The sequence below is a fragment of the Helianthus annuus genome, chromosome 6 (assembly GCF_002127325.2).
Source record: "Helianthus annuus cultivar XRQ/B chromosome 6, HanXRQr2.0-SUNRISE, whole genome shotgun sequence".
NCBI lineage: Eukaryota > Viridiplantae > Streptophyta > Magnoliopsida > Asterales > Asteraceae > Helianthus > Helianthus annuus.
Window position 1 is genome coordinate 85,157,202 of NC_035438.2, and position 16,000 is coordinate 85,173,201.

At 36.0% G+C, this 16,000-nt stretch overlaps 1 protein-coding gene across 1 annotated transcript; it reads right to left on the reverse strand.

Annotated features, from left to right (window-relative positions):
- Window positions 1-9,442: 9,442 nt before the first annotated feature.
- Window positions 9,443-14,279, reverse strand: LOC110910658 (protein STICHEL). Its single transcript, XM_022155264.2, has 6 exons — window positions 11,941-14,279; window positions 11,627-11,846; window positions 11,060-11,560; window positions 10,307-10,856; window positions 10,049-10,121; window positions 9,443-9,764 (listed from the first exon to the last, which is right to left on the reverse strand). Exons 1-6 carry the CDS (start codon window positions 14,023-14,025, stop codon window positions 9,663-9,665), a joined length of 3,531 nt encoding a protein of 1,176 aa, XP_022010956.1. The 5' UTR covers window positions 14,026-14,279; the 3' UTR covers window positions 9,443-9,662.
- Between the last annotated feature and the right edge of the window lie 1,721 nt (window positions 14,280-16,000).

The following is a 16,000-nucleotide window of genomic DNA, read 5'->3' on the forward strand; positions in this document are numbered from 1 at the left end:
ATGGGGTTTCCAGAAAAATGGTGTAGGTGGATAAAAGGGGTGCTAGCGTCAGCGTCATCATCTATTTTGGTAAATGGCTCGCCTACGTTTATGTTTAATTGTTCGAAAGGAATTAGACAAGGGGATCCTATCTCGCCATTTCTTTTCATCATCGTCATGGAAGCATTTGCTAATATGATTAATAAGGCGGTGTCCTTGAAAATTTTTAAGGGTGTAAAACTTCCAAATGGAGGATTCGATATATCACTGTGACAACCCTCTAAATTCCATGTATTCCGTACAATTTATTAATGATAATTAAAGTGCTTGACGACTGTGTGGAATTACTTAACTGCTCTCTGATTACTGTGTTATACTTACATGTACTTGTTAACATACTAATAAAGTACAGAAAAGTCATTAAATAGTCCGTTATGTATTCCTGAGTGTTGAAAATTAAAAAACGTTACAATATATATATATATATATATATATATAGGACGCTTTACGGATTAATTAAGCACTTTAACGGAACAGTGTCAAACCGAACAACCGGACTTTACCCGGAGCACAAAAATATTGTCAATGACATTATTTATTCTTTTCTGAGTTAGTTAGGGTCCCCGAACACCCTAACACCCGTTATATTACACTACACACAAATAACTAACTTAAATCCCTAACCCACCTAACTAGTACTTAACTATGTCATTGAAATCAAACTAAATACCCCCCCCCCCATAACCGAACGGTTCCCCTAGGGAACACCCTCCACAAGTTTTTGATTATTTTAATTAAGCATGTCCCATATCAAGAGAGCATATGATCTAATGGTTAATGAGGTTAGATGGTTTGTAAATATAACCTAAGGTCTTGCATTTCATTTCACAAATCACACCAACACTTGCAAGCTCTCTTCTCCTCTCCTTCTTTGAATTCAGCAGCCACACATCACCACCATACACCCACCATCAAGTCACTTTCTAGCCAATTTCCATCCATACAAAGGTGCAAGAAGGTGATCAACGAAGCTCGGTGCGTTCGGAAGTTGAAGGACCGCTCTCGTTTTCTTTTATCCACCACTTTTCTACACTCGAACTCTCCTAGCCTTGTGCTAGTGGTAAGCACTTAGATCCTTGTATTTTACTTGTTATTTAAGTGGTTAATGATGTTAAAGATCAAAAAGATAGGAACTCTAAAGAAACTTAATCAAAGTCTTGAACATTAACCAACACATGATAAAGTAGTGTTAGAATGATGGTGAATATGATAATGCTTGATAAATCTATGACATACAAGTGATAATCTGCTGTAAACAACTTATGTTACGAGATAAATCATTATTAGAATGAATGGTAGTCGTAAGAGTACTTTTTAATGACACTTATACTACAAAACAGCTTGCTGATCTGCATTTCCAGCCACCTTTAACTGGCTGTAACCGAACCTTAAGTAAACAAAACATGTATTTTCTGAAGTCTATAATGTGTTATTATAAGATACGGTTCTAATGGCACTAGAATCATAATTTTTGGACTTCGTTTATATTTTTAAAGTGTCATTCCGTAACAGCAGCTAGAGCTGCATTTTTCTGCAGAAAATTGGCGATATGTTTTCAGTCATAACTTGAGTTCCGTGTCGAATCAGCCCATGAAATCTGTACAGTAGATGGACAGTGATATCGTAGTAATTGGTGATAAATTAGATCCCGAGATTTTTACACAATAATATTTGGGTCGTTTAGCATCTTCTTTAAAAAGTTGGGAATTTTTTAAATAAGATAACTATTTTATTAAAATGTTGGAAAACAGCCCAGTTTCGGATAATTAAGTTGAAACGACATAAGTAGTGATTTGCGTGTCTAAATGTCGAATATGTTACCTGTGAATGATATAACATGTTATGTGTCAATAAAAGTGTTATGTGCAATATCGTATGTTTATTTGTGAGCGGGAATGGATGGGGAGTTTATATGGGCATAAACCGTTAAAGTAATGCATGTTGTGTGATAGATACGTGTAGGAACTTTGTGCTCTATTTGAAAACCACTAAATGATTAACTGGTAATTATATTAGGACGTGATTGACCGACCTCGACTGTTAGCTATATTTGAGAATCTAACCGAGCAAACCAAGGTGAGTTCACACACTTTCTAAGGCATGGGATTCCCGGTGGTTTGGGAATGGGTTAAAGAATTAAAACGGAATCTACATATCTTACTTAAGTAGGATATGTACGGCCATCCTCCTCGGGTAGGATGCCAGTATTAATCCTGCGTATTCTCTTTGGGAGAACTACGTACGTTCGTCCTCCTTGGGTAGGACAACAACCTTAAAACTTACTAGACAAAACTCTATCATGAGTCCCTCATTTTATATCGACTTAATCGCCGAGGCCAATGGCGAGCGGGTCATTAGTTAATAGCGCTATTAGGTTTAACAAACCTCACACCGTGCCAGTCGGACGGGCGTGTACTAATTGACTATGGCAAACCATTAGTGATGATAGACACTGATGTAGGGCACAACTTACTTGCGTAGCAGTCGATATCATACGGTCTAGTAGTTCACATGGGGAAGCCCCCACTAATCATGGACAGGGTATGGGTAATAAAGAATGAACTGGTTAAATTTTCTTTCAACTACGGGGTAACCCCCACGGCAATTACGCCAACGAAAGACAAACCACGTTTTCAGAAAACAACTTAAAACTAAACAACCAACCGTGAACTCACTCAACTTTGTTGTTGACTCGTTGTTACATGCCTTACAGGTCGCTCAATGTTGGAGCTTGCACAAGGAAGGAGTCGTTGTGGTGTACGGACTGTTATGTTCCGTGCTTAAATATTAAATCCTTATGAACCTATTAAGCTTACGCTTTAGACTTTAAACTTATAACCTATGGACTTATGTTTTGAACTTTACGTTTATGCTTCCGCTGTTTAATTTAAAACTCGGTTAACTAGCTTTTGGTCACCAATCGAATTGTGGTTGGCTTTATTTACTTAAATACGTTGTTCAGTATGATTGGTGGCTCGATCTTGGTCATGTCACGCCTCCAAGAGGTGGTGCTCCGCATGGTGGATTTTGGGGTTGTGACAATCACATCTTCTGTACGCAGATGATGCCTTGATGATGGGGAGTTGGTCGTTGGAAAATGTTAGAACGGTCACAAGACTCTTAAGAGTTTTTAACGTTTGTTCTGGGTTGAAGATTAATTTGTTGAAGTCTAATCTTTTTGGGTTGGGAGTGTCAAACGCGGAGGTGGAGGGCATGTCGGAAGTTTTGGGTTGTAAGACGGGTACGGTTCCTTTCGTGTATTTGGGTATCAAGGTGGGGGCAAATATGAATAGAGTGAGTAACTGGGATTCGGTCATTGAGGTGGTGAAGAATCGGTTGTCTAAATGGAAAGCATCGGCGATGTCTATTGGAGGAAGGTACACGTTAATCAAATCTGTTTTAGAAAGCCTTCCTACGTACTATTTTTCGTTGTTTAAAGCTCCGGCTAAAGTTTTGAGAGATATAGAAGGAATGATAAAACGATTTTTATGGGGTTATGTTGATGGAGTTAAGAAGGTTCATTGGGTGGCGTGGGAGAAAGTTACATATCCAAAAAGTCGTGGGGGGTTGGGGCTATCTCGGTTAGATTGGTGCAATAAGTCGCTTTTGGCTAAGTGGATATAGAGGTATCGTACTGATAAAGACGCGTTGTGGAAAATTGTGGTTGATGCTATCCATGGGGGGAAGAGACAGTGGGAGGTGTTTCCGACTAATACACGCTTATCATCGAATTGGAACACGATTGTTAGGATGGAAAAATCGCTGAAGCTGGGTGGGAAACGTGTTACTGAAAGAATCAAAGGACAAATTGGTGATGGTAAAGAAGTTCGTTTCTGGCTTGATGTTTGGGTCGGAACGAAACTGTTAAAAAACTTATTCCCCTTGTTGTTTCTCCTGGAAACAGAAAAAAAAAAATACAGTGTCTTTGGTAGGATAAAGGAGCGGAGGATGCAGGGCGGTTTTAGTTGGAAGTGGAGGCATCAGGTGATGTCTGTGGAAGAACTACAACAGTTCGAAGACTGTTGTGCGGTTATCGATCAGGCGGTTACGACAGAAGCTACAGATGGTTGGCGCTGGTTGGGGATAAAGGACGAGGAGTTCTCTGTAGCGGCTGTTAAGCGATTAATGATGCAAGATGATCTAGTCCTTAATGAAGACGAGTTTGTTTGGTGTAAATGGATTCCTATAAAGTGTAATATATTTATGTGGCGGGCTGAGCGTGATCGTCTTCCTACGAAAGTTGCGATTAGGAAGAGGAACATTGCTTTGGAAAGCGCGGAGTGTAGTTTGTGTGGTGATCAGGAGGAAACGACTGAACATTTGTTTACCGCTTGTAGCATAACAACCGGAGTGTGGCAGGCGATCTCGGCGTGGTGTCAGATCCCCCAAATTTTTGCTTTTTCTATTCGGGATCTTTTGGATATTCATAAGTACGTTGGAGGCTCAAAGATTAAGGCTGAGGTTATTCGAGGAGTGGTTATTGTGACGTGTTGGAAGATTTGGAAAACCAGGAATGATCGGGTTTTTCTCAGCGGGATAGCAACGTGGCGGACATAGTGGCGGACGTGAAGTCTATCAGTTTTTTGTGGTTCAAACATAGGTTCAAAAAGAAAAGTGTCGATTGGAATAGTTGGTGTACTTTTAACTTGATGTAATTGGCTGTTTGTTTGCGGCCGCGGCTTCCTGTTTCGTCTTGTTTCAGGTTGCCGCTGGCATTGGCGTTTTGAATGAAATTGATCTTTCAAAAAAAAAAGGTTTTTTATATCTATTTTATATTTATAATTCTCATTTAAGTTATCTTAACTTTGCAAAAATGATATTTAAAGGACTACGTAGAGTTAACATTATTAATCACATAAACATTAATACCCAGTTGAGAAATAATATTTAAAAATTAACTTATTAGAATTTATAAATATTACATCAAAGTCCATTCTTTTAAAGACATCTTGACGACACGATGTTTTAACATATTACATTATATTTTGTTCAACTAGTGTAATACACCGGTTTTTTAAATACTCAACTTTTTTATTATCAAAGCATATAACATTACATTTATTTAGATTGTGTAGTACACGAGATTCAAACCTAGTCTATACTATATAATAAAAGAAACCAATAAAGGGACACATGTCATTCATTAAAGTCATCAGTTAAAAGATAATTATAAAATTAAACTTAATATAAATTTAAACAATTTGTATAGGAGATAATCTAATATTTTAAAATATTTATCAGATTTAATAATAATGATAATAATAATAATAATAATAATAATAATAAATTATTATAATAATTTATAACGATAACTCTTTTATAATATTTAAATAATGATTAAAAAGCTTTTTATTTTGATATACTCATATTAATTAATCAATTGATATAATATTAACATATTAAAAAACAAAATGAGTGCTCGCTTAAGAAAAAAATAAAATAAAATAAAATAAATCAAAGGATAAGCATCGAATTACCGTTATTCTTTATTATTTTCATTACTTTGATATGAAAATATAATTTAATAAAGAGTTAATTGCCCGGATGGTCCCTGTGGTTTCATGTTTTTTCACGTTTAGTCCTCATCTTTTGAAAATAGCATGTATGCTCCCCATGGTTTGTCATTTTGTTACTCGGATAGTCCCTGAGTTAGTTTGGAAATTGCATGTATGCTCCCTATGGTTTGTCATTTTGTTACTCGGATAGTCCCCAGATTAAATGTTTGGGGACTATCCGGGTAACAAAATGACAAACCATAGGGAGCATACATGCTATTTTCAAAAGGTGGGGACTAAACGTGAAAAAACGTGAAACCACAGGGACCATCAATTAAGTCTTTAATAAATATACTTAATCATATAGTAAGCAAATTTATTTGAGAAATAAGGAGGTATTGCCATATGGATAGTTAGGCTTTAAGTGGTTGTAACTTTTGCATTAATTTCTTCGCAATCATATAGAAAGCAAATTTATTTGAGAAATAAGGAGGTATTGCCATGTGGATAGTTAGGCTTTAAGTGGTTGTAACTTTTGCATTAATTTCTTCGCATTAACACCGCAACTTCAGTGTCGGTGGTCGCTGACAGTAGTGTGACATTAGTGCTCGCCCATACTATATAATAAAAGAAACCAATAAAGGAACACATGTCATTCATTGAAGCCATCAGTTAAAAGATAATTATAAAATTAAACTTAATATAAATTTAAACAATTCGTATAGGAGATAATCTAATATTTTAAAATATTTATCAGATTTAATAATAATAATAATAATAATAATAATAATAATTTCTCTAAAGGAGTGGGTAATATTATAAAATAATTTAGTAAAATTAAAGATGTTATTTTGGAGATTAAAACGGAGCTATAGACAGAAAAAAAAATGGATAAGTTGTTAGGAAAATATCATTAAGAATATAGAGATTAGAAATAACTTAGGTAAAATTAATTAATGTTAACGAGTCAAAAAAATTGTAGGAGGCAAATCATGTGAAAAAAGATTACGTATTTACGTACACCAAGAAAAGTAGTCACCAGATATAATTTTTTATTAAATTTATTCAACCCGTGTATAAACGAGATTTTTTAAAGATATAACAATTTTATTTTTTACCATACAAAATTACATTTATGCAACTCGTGTAATACACGGGGTTTTTAAAAATATAACTTTTTTTTATTATGTAGTATATAAAATTAGATTTATTCAATCCATATAATACATAGAGTATATAAAGATATAACATTTTATTGTTCGATATATAAATTACATGTGCTCAACCCGTATAACACATGAGATTCTTAAAAATGTAACATTTTTCATTATTTAATATATAAAATTAATTTTTCTTAACCTGTACAATACACAGGGTTTCTAAAAATACAACATTTTTTTTTATTATTTAATATATAAAATTACATTTATTCAACTCATATAATTAACGAGATTTTTAAATATATATTGTTTTCTTATTTGATAAATAAAAGTGTATTTATTCAACCCGTGTAATAAACAAGATTTTTAAAGATATATATAATATATTATTTGGTATATAAAAATACATTTATTCAACCCGTGTAATACACGGGTTCTAACCTAGTATTATATATAACAACAAATTTTTGAAGTGAGTTTCCTTAGATATACAAATAAGTATATGACTAGTGGAAGTACCCGTCGCAATCGGGATATATATTAGGTTTTAGTTGTGGGTAAAGTGTTACATGTTTCGACTGATTATAGCATAATCTTTAACAGGCATTTTAATTTTTTTAATTTCCATCATGTGAATCTTGTGTTCATTCGTGACTATTTGTGTACCACAATAATGATTTATAAAATATATTAACATATAATATAAATGCAAAATCATTATCATCATTTTATTCGAGTATTCTTTAGTCGTGGCATGAGTTTATGGAATAAAATCAAAAGCACACACTTATGCAACCCACCGTATACACACTCATGCACACTAACACACATCAACCCATACATAGGGGTGTGAATTTCTGACACGACCTGAAAACCCGACACGAACCTAACACGAAATTCGTGAGTTTAGGTTTAGTCTAAACGGGTTCGGGTCAGTTTCAGGTTGAACCCGCGAACCCGTTTAGGTTAACGGGTCGGGTTCGGGTCAACCTGGACGGGTTGGCGGGTTGACCCGTTTAACATATTTATACTATATTATATGTTTTTACAATATATTTTATGTCATAAATTAAATGGGGTGTGTATTTTATGCCATGATTATAACTTAAAAAGAGAAATTAATATAGATTTTATAATTTAAATATGATATTATTATCTACATTAGTGTTTTTTAAGTAAATTTTTATTTTAATATATTAATTTCAGAAAAAATAAAAAAAATTCGGGTTGAACGGGTCGTGTTCGGGTCAACCCACGAAACTTCGGGTCGTGTTCGGGTTACTATGTATGATACAATTTCGGGTTCGGGTCGGGTTCGGGTCTGTGTAAAATTTTCGGGTTCGGGTCGGGTTGAACCCGCCAACCCACGAACACGACCCGTTTAGCACCCCTACCCATACACATAACCCACCACCCGTCATCAAACAACCAATTAATTAAAGTAAAAAAAAACCAAAAAAAAGGCTGAGATTCAAACATCCTCATCGCCATCATCAACAAAGGAGGGCTTAGTGCCGCTACAGCTGCAAATGAAGTTGCCATGCCAAGTAGCGGCCACCATCATCACCGACTAGAACACTCGCATGCAACAACTTTTCCAAAACACTTATCAAATAAACACCAACAAATCAACACACGGCAGCGTGACAAGGCGGCGCCAAAAAACCACCGTGGCTCTGCCACCGGAGGCGGTAGATGGCCACGATCTCATATTTTAGAGATGCATATCAGCTTTAAAACCAAAACAAACCCACAAAAATCGAAAAAAAAAATGAAAAACCCATAATTTTCACAAAACCACCGTATCTGTTGTGGCTCCGCCATCATAGGTGGTGATTGTCACTATGCCTATCCGTTTCTCACACTCTATCTCTCTCTTAGATCTTGGGGGGGGGGGGGGTGGGGTTGGTTTCCGCTTTAAGCAAAACAAAGCCACAAAAGTCAACAAAATCAGCTCATAGTTTCTACAAAACAACCGTACAATGTTTAAAGTGAAGAGACAAGCAACATTGCACAACAATGTTGCTATTTAATATTATATAAATGTGGTAACCGTTTGGTTAGCGTCTTGCTAGTGGTTTTTGTACCTGTTACATTTTTTTATGTATAACATCAGCTGTTCAAAAAGAAAATCTGTAGTCGCTTGGCTTTCCAATTTGGTTCCAACAATAACGCTCTGTTCCAGAGTTAACTTAACGAGGGAAAAGAAAAGAAAGTAAAAGTGAGAAAGAAAAGGACGAGAAAGGGAACAAAAATGTCTTTCCCACCATTTTCTCCCAAATCGGAATGAAAGAAAAACTAAAGAATTTAGCCTAGTTTTCCTTTCATTTCCTTCCTTAAAGGGAACACGACATGTTATATTTTCCTTTCTTAAATAAAACTCTAGAACACAAAATATTTTACTTTCTTTTTGTTTTTTTTTCTTTCCTTCCATTAGTAAACTCTGGAACACAGTGTAAGTTCTCTATTGGGTTTTGAATGGACTTTGTGTTAACGTTTTCTAATTCAATATATCGTTGTACCTCACAGATTCAGTTCATAAACAGCAAAAATTATCATAATCAAGAAAATAACAAAGGCTGCAAATTAGGTAATTTTTTTAGGTGTTCGTTTGATTCCACAGTTGGGAAAACTCACTTCAGACACTAATTGGAGACACCACAGTCCAGGTGATTATTTACAAAATGAAATGCTAGATTCCACAACAGCATCATTATTTTTAAAGAAAAAAGTTTAAATAAAAAATTATAAAAAAGAGTAAGACATAAAGAATATCACCAATAGAAATGCCAGCAATTGTGCAAATTGGAAGGGAAGAAAGAATGATCCCTCTTCACCTTTATTGCTCCCATGAAAAAAAAAAAATATGCAGAAATCCCAATTGTTGAAAAACTTTACATCTCCCATAACAACTACAAGAACAAAATAGTTTGAATATGAATGAACTTGAATTTTTGCTTTTTATATATCACCTTCTAGATCTGTATTCTGTCCTTGCCGATTTTCCGCACTCCCCGAACAATAAAAATTTTGCACCTCTGCGGGGCCTAACCGGGGTTCCAGGTTTCATCTGTTCATAAGGTTAACAATGTTTATCGATTACATAGAGAATCCACGCACACATTCTATTTGGTTTGAATATTTCTTTTAGATGTGACAGATTTGTTTTTACATGTACCGATTCAGGTTATAATGACAGATATAATTATGTACTCGTGTATGACACAACAGTTTAAAATTAGGATAAAAAGTGTTTCTGACACCTATAGAAATTAACCGTTACGACCCAATACAGAACACGACCGACCCAATTTCCATCTCTAATTAGCCAAGAAGATAGTTTCAAGAGTTTACCTTCCCTCTGCGGTTATGCCTGGGTTTGTTCCAACAGAGACAACCACCAGCTGCTGATCCAGACTCGTATCCGCTGTATAAAGTTGCAGAAATGTTCAAATCAATTTCCATCTAAGGAACAAATTTTATGCAGAAGAAAAAAGAACATACAGTCACATGGTATCAATTTCCATCTAATTTATATTTCCTAAAATAAAAACTGATTGAAAGTAGATGCAATTTGCCAAAACAAGAAGTCACATGGTATCTTTGGTGTACCTGGTAACTAAATTGGCATCGTGAAGCAAGCTTGGTGACATGGTAGTATGTTCCTTTGAAAAGGACTTCCCGTCATTGAGTTTCAAAAGATTGAGTTCACGCATCAATTCATCTTCCCATTGCGGTTGTGATGCCTCCATTTGACCACTACTGCCGCCATCTTGTGGCAACACTTGATTCCTTTCGGGCTTCAACCGTTGCAATGATCCAGGCGTGCCTTTTTCCGCAGTTTGTAACCATGCCGTTTCTAACCGTTGCTCATGTATGATTGATTCTATTCTTTGAACTGGATTCCCGCCCTTTCTACCTTTTAATGCATCTTCATTGGAACACTTTTCCATTGAAGTTGGCTCGATCTTCCCCTGACTCAATCCATTTGTTGGTTCCCCGTTATTTGGTTCAGTAGTCCCGTCATCCGTAAGTAGTATAATTCTAACCTCCGTATTGCGCCGGAGAACAATCTCAAATGAGTTTGTGATACTGCTAACAAACCTTTCGGCTCTGCTTTTGATATCTTTATCCCTGAACACAATATAAGCAACAAGGACACCTGCAACATAAATACATACAATATATCATGTATTATTCAGGCGCATGCGTACATAACAAATTTTATAGCTTTTCCACTAAGAATTTGTATCGGCCTTTTTACTTATGAACAGGTTCATTTGGGTTAAGTTATACCTCGAAAGGGTGAAGTCGGTTAAATAACAAAATATGGCAAAAAAGAAGCATATAAAAACTTATGACTACCTTTATCTTCAGAAATAGACACAAGATTCCCATGAGCATGTAACAGCTGCCTGAGGGTTTTAGAATGGCACTTATCAATGCAACGGACCCAAATATCATCCAATATGTTTGCATTTATGACATCATCATGATGTGAGACAGACGGGTCATCCACATTGATGAGTTCCCTCATTGACAGGAGAGCATCTTCTGGACTATTACTTGAATTTGTGTCATTAAGTTTCAAAGGAGTGGACGTTTGAGGTGCATAGTGCTGAGAATCCGCTTTGTGTTTTTGGAAATAAATATCTTTAAAAGTAGCTGACAGGTCATCATCGGTTGTCCGGGAGCTTTGTCTTCTACCGCTTCCTAAAGGAGTAGGGTCTGATGACGGGACACCACCGAGCTGTAAAAGGGTTGCTGTGAACCATGTTGACCGTTCACTAGAAACTCTTAATTGTTTCTCTGATTCAGAAAGAAGCTTCAAAGCCTGCTTTAATCTCTCCACTTCAGCTTCTGTCACTGCACAAAATTACTAATTAAAAGCACTTGCTACTAATTTTCTAAATAAAAGAGTCGAGAACTTACAGCTTCTACCATCAAAGAACGAGTCACCATATCCAGCCTCAACCACTTGGTATGTTCCGGCAATGATATCCATAATAAGCGTAGCCATTTGCGACATCAAAACCATAGGATCAACGCCCAAATCCATTAATTCTCTGGCTCTTTTCACCGTTTCCGCTGTGTTTGATGACATTGCTAACTCCAGTAGTTTCAATAACTTCTCATCAGAGACAACTCCCACCTACAGTAGCTCCAACGAATAAAAAAAGAAGTGAACGGGAAATTTAAAAGCATCAACTATATTAACATTTATTTGACAAGTTCAGGAAACTCACGAGTTCATTCACCAGATCAGTAGTGATTCTTTTTCCTAATAAACTTAACTGATCCAACATAGTTTCCGCATCTCGAAGCGAACCCTCTACATTCAGAGCAATCAAATCCAAAGCATCTGACTCAACATCCAAATTCTCCTCTTCCGAAATTTTCCTCAACTTATTAACGATGTCACCATCTTTAATTTTGTTAAAAAGATACTTCTGGCACCGCGACAAAACAGAACGTGGTACATTATCAAGATCGGTAGTTATAAAGATGAACACAATGCCTGAAGGTGGTTCTTCAAGAAACTTTTGGAATGCCAACCACAACTTAGATGGTAATAAGTGGCATTCATCGATAACATAAACGTCGTGCCTGATAAAGGTTGACGTAGAACCCATCTGCAGTTTCTTTAACAAAAATCTAACTTTATCGATCCCGTTCTTGTTGGAGCCGTCCATTTCCGTTATGACTCGACTCTTGCCTGATATATACCCGGCACATTCCGTGCAAACCCCGCAAGGTTTCACGTCTCCGGTGGCGAGGCAGTTCAAGGCGGCGGCAAAGACCCGAGCTGTCGATGTTTTCCCAGTACCGCGGGGGCCTTGAAATAGATAAATTGGAGCGATTCTTCCCCTAATTATAGAATTCACAAGGGACAAAACCACAACATTTTGGTCAACTATATCTTCAAAGAACATTGGCTTATACTTGTAGCTAAAGCAGTTAATATTATCAACAAGAGATGAGGGAGAATCCCCTTCTATTTCCCCATTTACAGCTACGAGCTCCAGCCCTTCTTGACTTCTGTAGCTTGTTGACCATCTCTTTCCATCTAATCGACTCGAAGCTTCCAAATCAAGTTCACCGTGATTAGTCGAAAGCTCGTCGTCAGTCCCAATAGACGAACGATCTCTGCTTTCAGCCCCATTTGTAAGCAATGGAACATGAGAAATTTTATGACTGAGCCTCTTCTTGTTGTAACCACTCATAGATGAACTGTGTCGTCTATGATAATTCGTTTGGCTCCCGCATAACAAGCTGCTTCCTTTTCTTCTTAGCGTATCCGAAAACGATGGAGAATAACAACTACCACAAACTCCACGCTTCGGTGTACTTTTCTTAGACGATGACCAGTAACAAGGAATCCCACACCCCTGACGACCCGGCAACCCCAACTGATCATCTTCATCATCATCGTCATCCATCCCATAATTCAAAGATCCCGTAGTCCCATCCCACGACCCAACCCAATATTTATTATTAATCGAACTAGTAGACAAAGCCGGCGTGCTATAACAATACGACGAATCATCTTTCCTACCACCCGACTTAAACCTAGACAACAACGGCGACGTCACTGAACTCCCCTTCACAACCACATCATCAGAACCAACATCAGCATACTGATCTACCAAACTACTAAGCCGTCTCTGCAATTCAACTTTCACCGCAGCAGACGACTGCCTCACATTCTTTACCTTCTTCTTCGTCACCGAACCCCTCCTAATCGTCGGCATTCGGTCATCTACTCCACTTTTCCCATCTTTACAACTATTAAACATCCTCGAAGACGAAGACATCACACACCTCCTATCATCAGCCACCAAATCTCCATCGTTTCGCGCATCACTCAAACTATCATCCACACTCTCCTCTCCATCATCCGCATTACTTAGTTGTGCACTCCGTTCGCTCCCGGATCTCTGCATTCTCCAGTTATACAAAAACACCTTCTTATCCTTCCTCCTACTAACATTATCACCATTACTATTATCATTATCATTATTACTATGACTATTATTAATGTTATTCTCAGCAACTTCTTCTATACTGCAATCAACACTATTCATATAACAATGAGTATAATAGTTTCTGTGAACGGTAGTAACAGAAGACGAACCATCACCGGCAGCGGCAGCGGCGGCGGCGGTGGATCTGGATGACGTAAGCGGCGACCGCCACGTGGAGGTTGTTCCAGGATCTCGTAACACTCGAGCAGCTTTCCGTATCTGAGTTAACTCCTTTTTGAGATGCAGATTGCTCGGATCAACAAGGCTACCACTGTAACTGTTACTGGTTGTTCGATTAGCAGACATTGTTTGTTTCTTTTCTGCTCCAATTAGTTTAGTGAATGTGAATGGTGTAGATCTGACGGATGTGCATTACAAGTAGGAGTGATTGAAATTAGGGTTTGGATGAAATGGGATTCGAATTGAGGGGGGAAAGGAGTGTGTGTGTGTGAGTTTTATTGAGATTGGAGAATGATTTGAAGGGTAAAAGGTTGAAGTTGGGTTCTTGCTTCAAAAAGATGCTTGGTTTTTTAGTTCCGGATTCACCTCGCTTTTTGTCCGACAGTTTTTTATTATTACTATTATTATTATTATTTTTATTGCAATTATTGATTTCTCAAAAGTATAACTACCTATTTAATGTGATCAATTTTTCTTGCCTTTTTATGGTTCATAAATGACCACCTTTTTTGTTTTCAATCACATTTTCGCATTATTTTTTATATTAAATTAATAAATTTCTCAATTATATGGTATATATGGGTGGTGCCAAGGTAGTAGGTTTAGCTGAAGCTCGAACCTAAACAAGCTAGTTTGGTTTGACTCGTTTATTTTATTGAGCTGAAAAGTTGAGTTTAAATTCGACTTAAAATTTTTTAGTTGGTTTGTTAGTTTTTTATTTATTTTTATAGTATTTGTTTTTATTAACATTGATAACATAAAAAACAAAAAATAAAAATCACACATATCTATATATATTATTTTTATTTTTTAATATTTTAAAAACCAAAATAATTATTATAGGTTTATTTTTGTTTATATTTCCATATTTTTATATGTTATTGATTAATTAAACTTAAATGGTTAACACTTTAATCTCTACCCACGTATTTTTTTAATACATTTAAAATAGAAATTAATCTAACATAGAGTTAATTACATAGTGAGTGCATGTGGTTTGCACAAAGTAACATACTTAGGTATTAATACTTTAAAATCACATTCTAGGGTGGTAACGTTTGGAGGTATTAGCGTTATTTGTAGGTTTAAAATCACATTCTATTAGTACCTGAGTATGTTATTTTGTGCAAACCACAGGGACTAACTATGTTAATACCCTAGAAGTTAATACATTGTGCAAACCACGGTAATATTTTATTGCTATAATAATTTTGTTTTTCGCTTCTAATTTTATTCAAACATGTTAAATATACGTAATTTTTTCTTTACCGGAAGGATCAAAACAGATACCCTTTGAACATCGGTAGGGGTAGGGGCATCGTATTTGTTTTTATGTTTTCCTAACATGGAGGCAAAACTTTCGTTAAAAATTAAGTTGTATTCGCAATATAGTATTTTTTTTGGTACAATAACTTTTTCTTGACCATGATATGCTAATACATTAAATACATATTTACTATTTTAAATAGAATTGTTTAGATCCGATTTCATAGCACGCATATCTTTGGTGCATAGTGTAGAGACGATCGTTCAAGGGTGTTTGCTACTAGAAAAACATCAATGGATATGTTTGGCATGGAGCTTTTAGGAGCTTTTAGCTTTAAACTTTTAAGAAAAAGCTTCATATTCAATAAAAAGCCTTGTTTGGTTGAAACAACTTGAAGCTTTTAAGTTAGGAGCTTGAAGCTTTTGGTTGAACGTTCCTACTAATAGTGTTTAGAAGGAGCTACAAGTTTTTAGGGAAAATGATTATTTTAACCTCTAAATATAATGAACTTTTTAATGTACACACTTTTTAAGTTTTTAGTTATGTTCATTTTGGTCATTTTATACATTTTATTAAAAACTCCAGCTACTATGCCAAACACCAAATATATCTAAAAAGTTACAGCTACTAGCTACCAGCTTCCGGCCACTAGCCACCGGCTACTTTTGCCAAACATACCCAATGATTATCTCCACATCCGTTCCTCTATCATTAAGTAGTCATTAAGAGGTTTGGCTAGTGGTTTGTGTTGTTTCCCTTTCGGTGATTAAGCTTATTCATCATCAAATCACTAGATTATTAACGTTACTTTGAGGCTATATAATGTATAAAGTT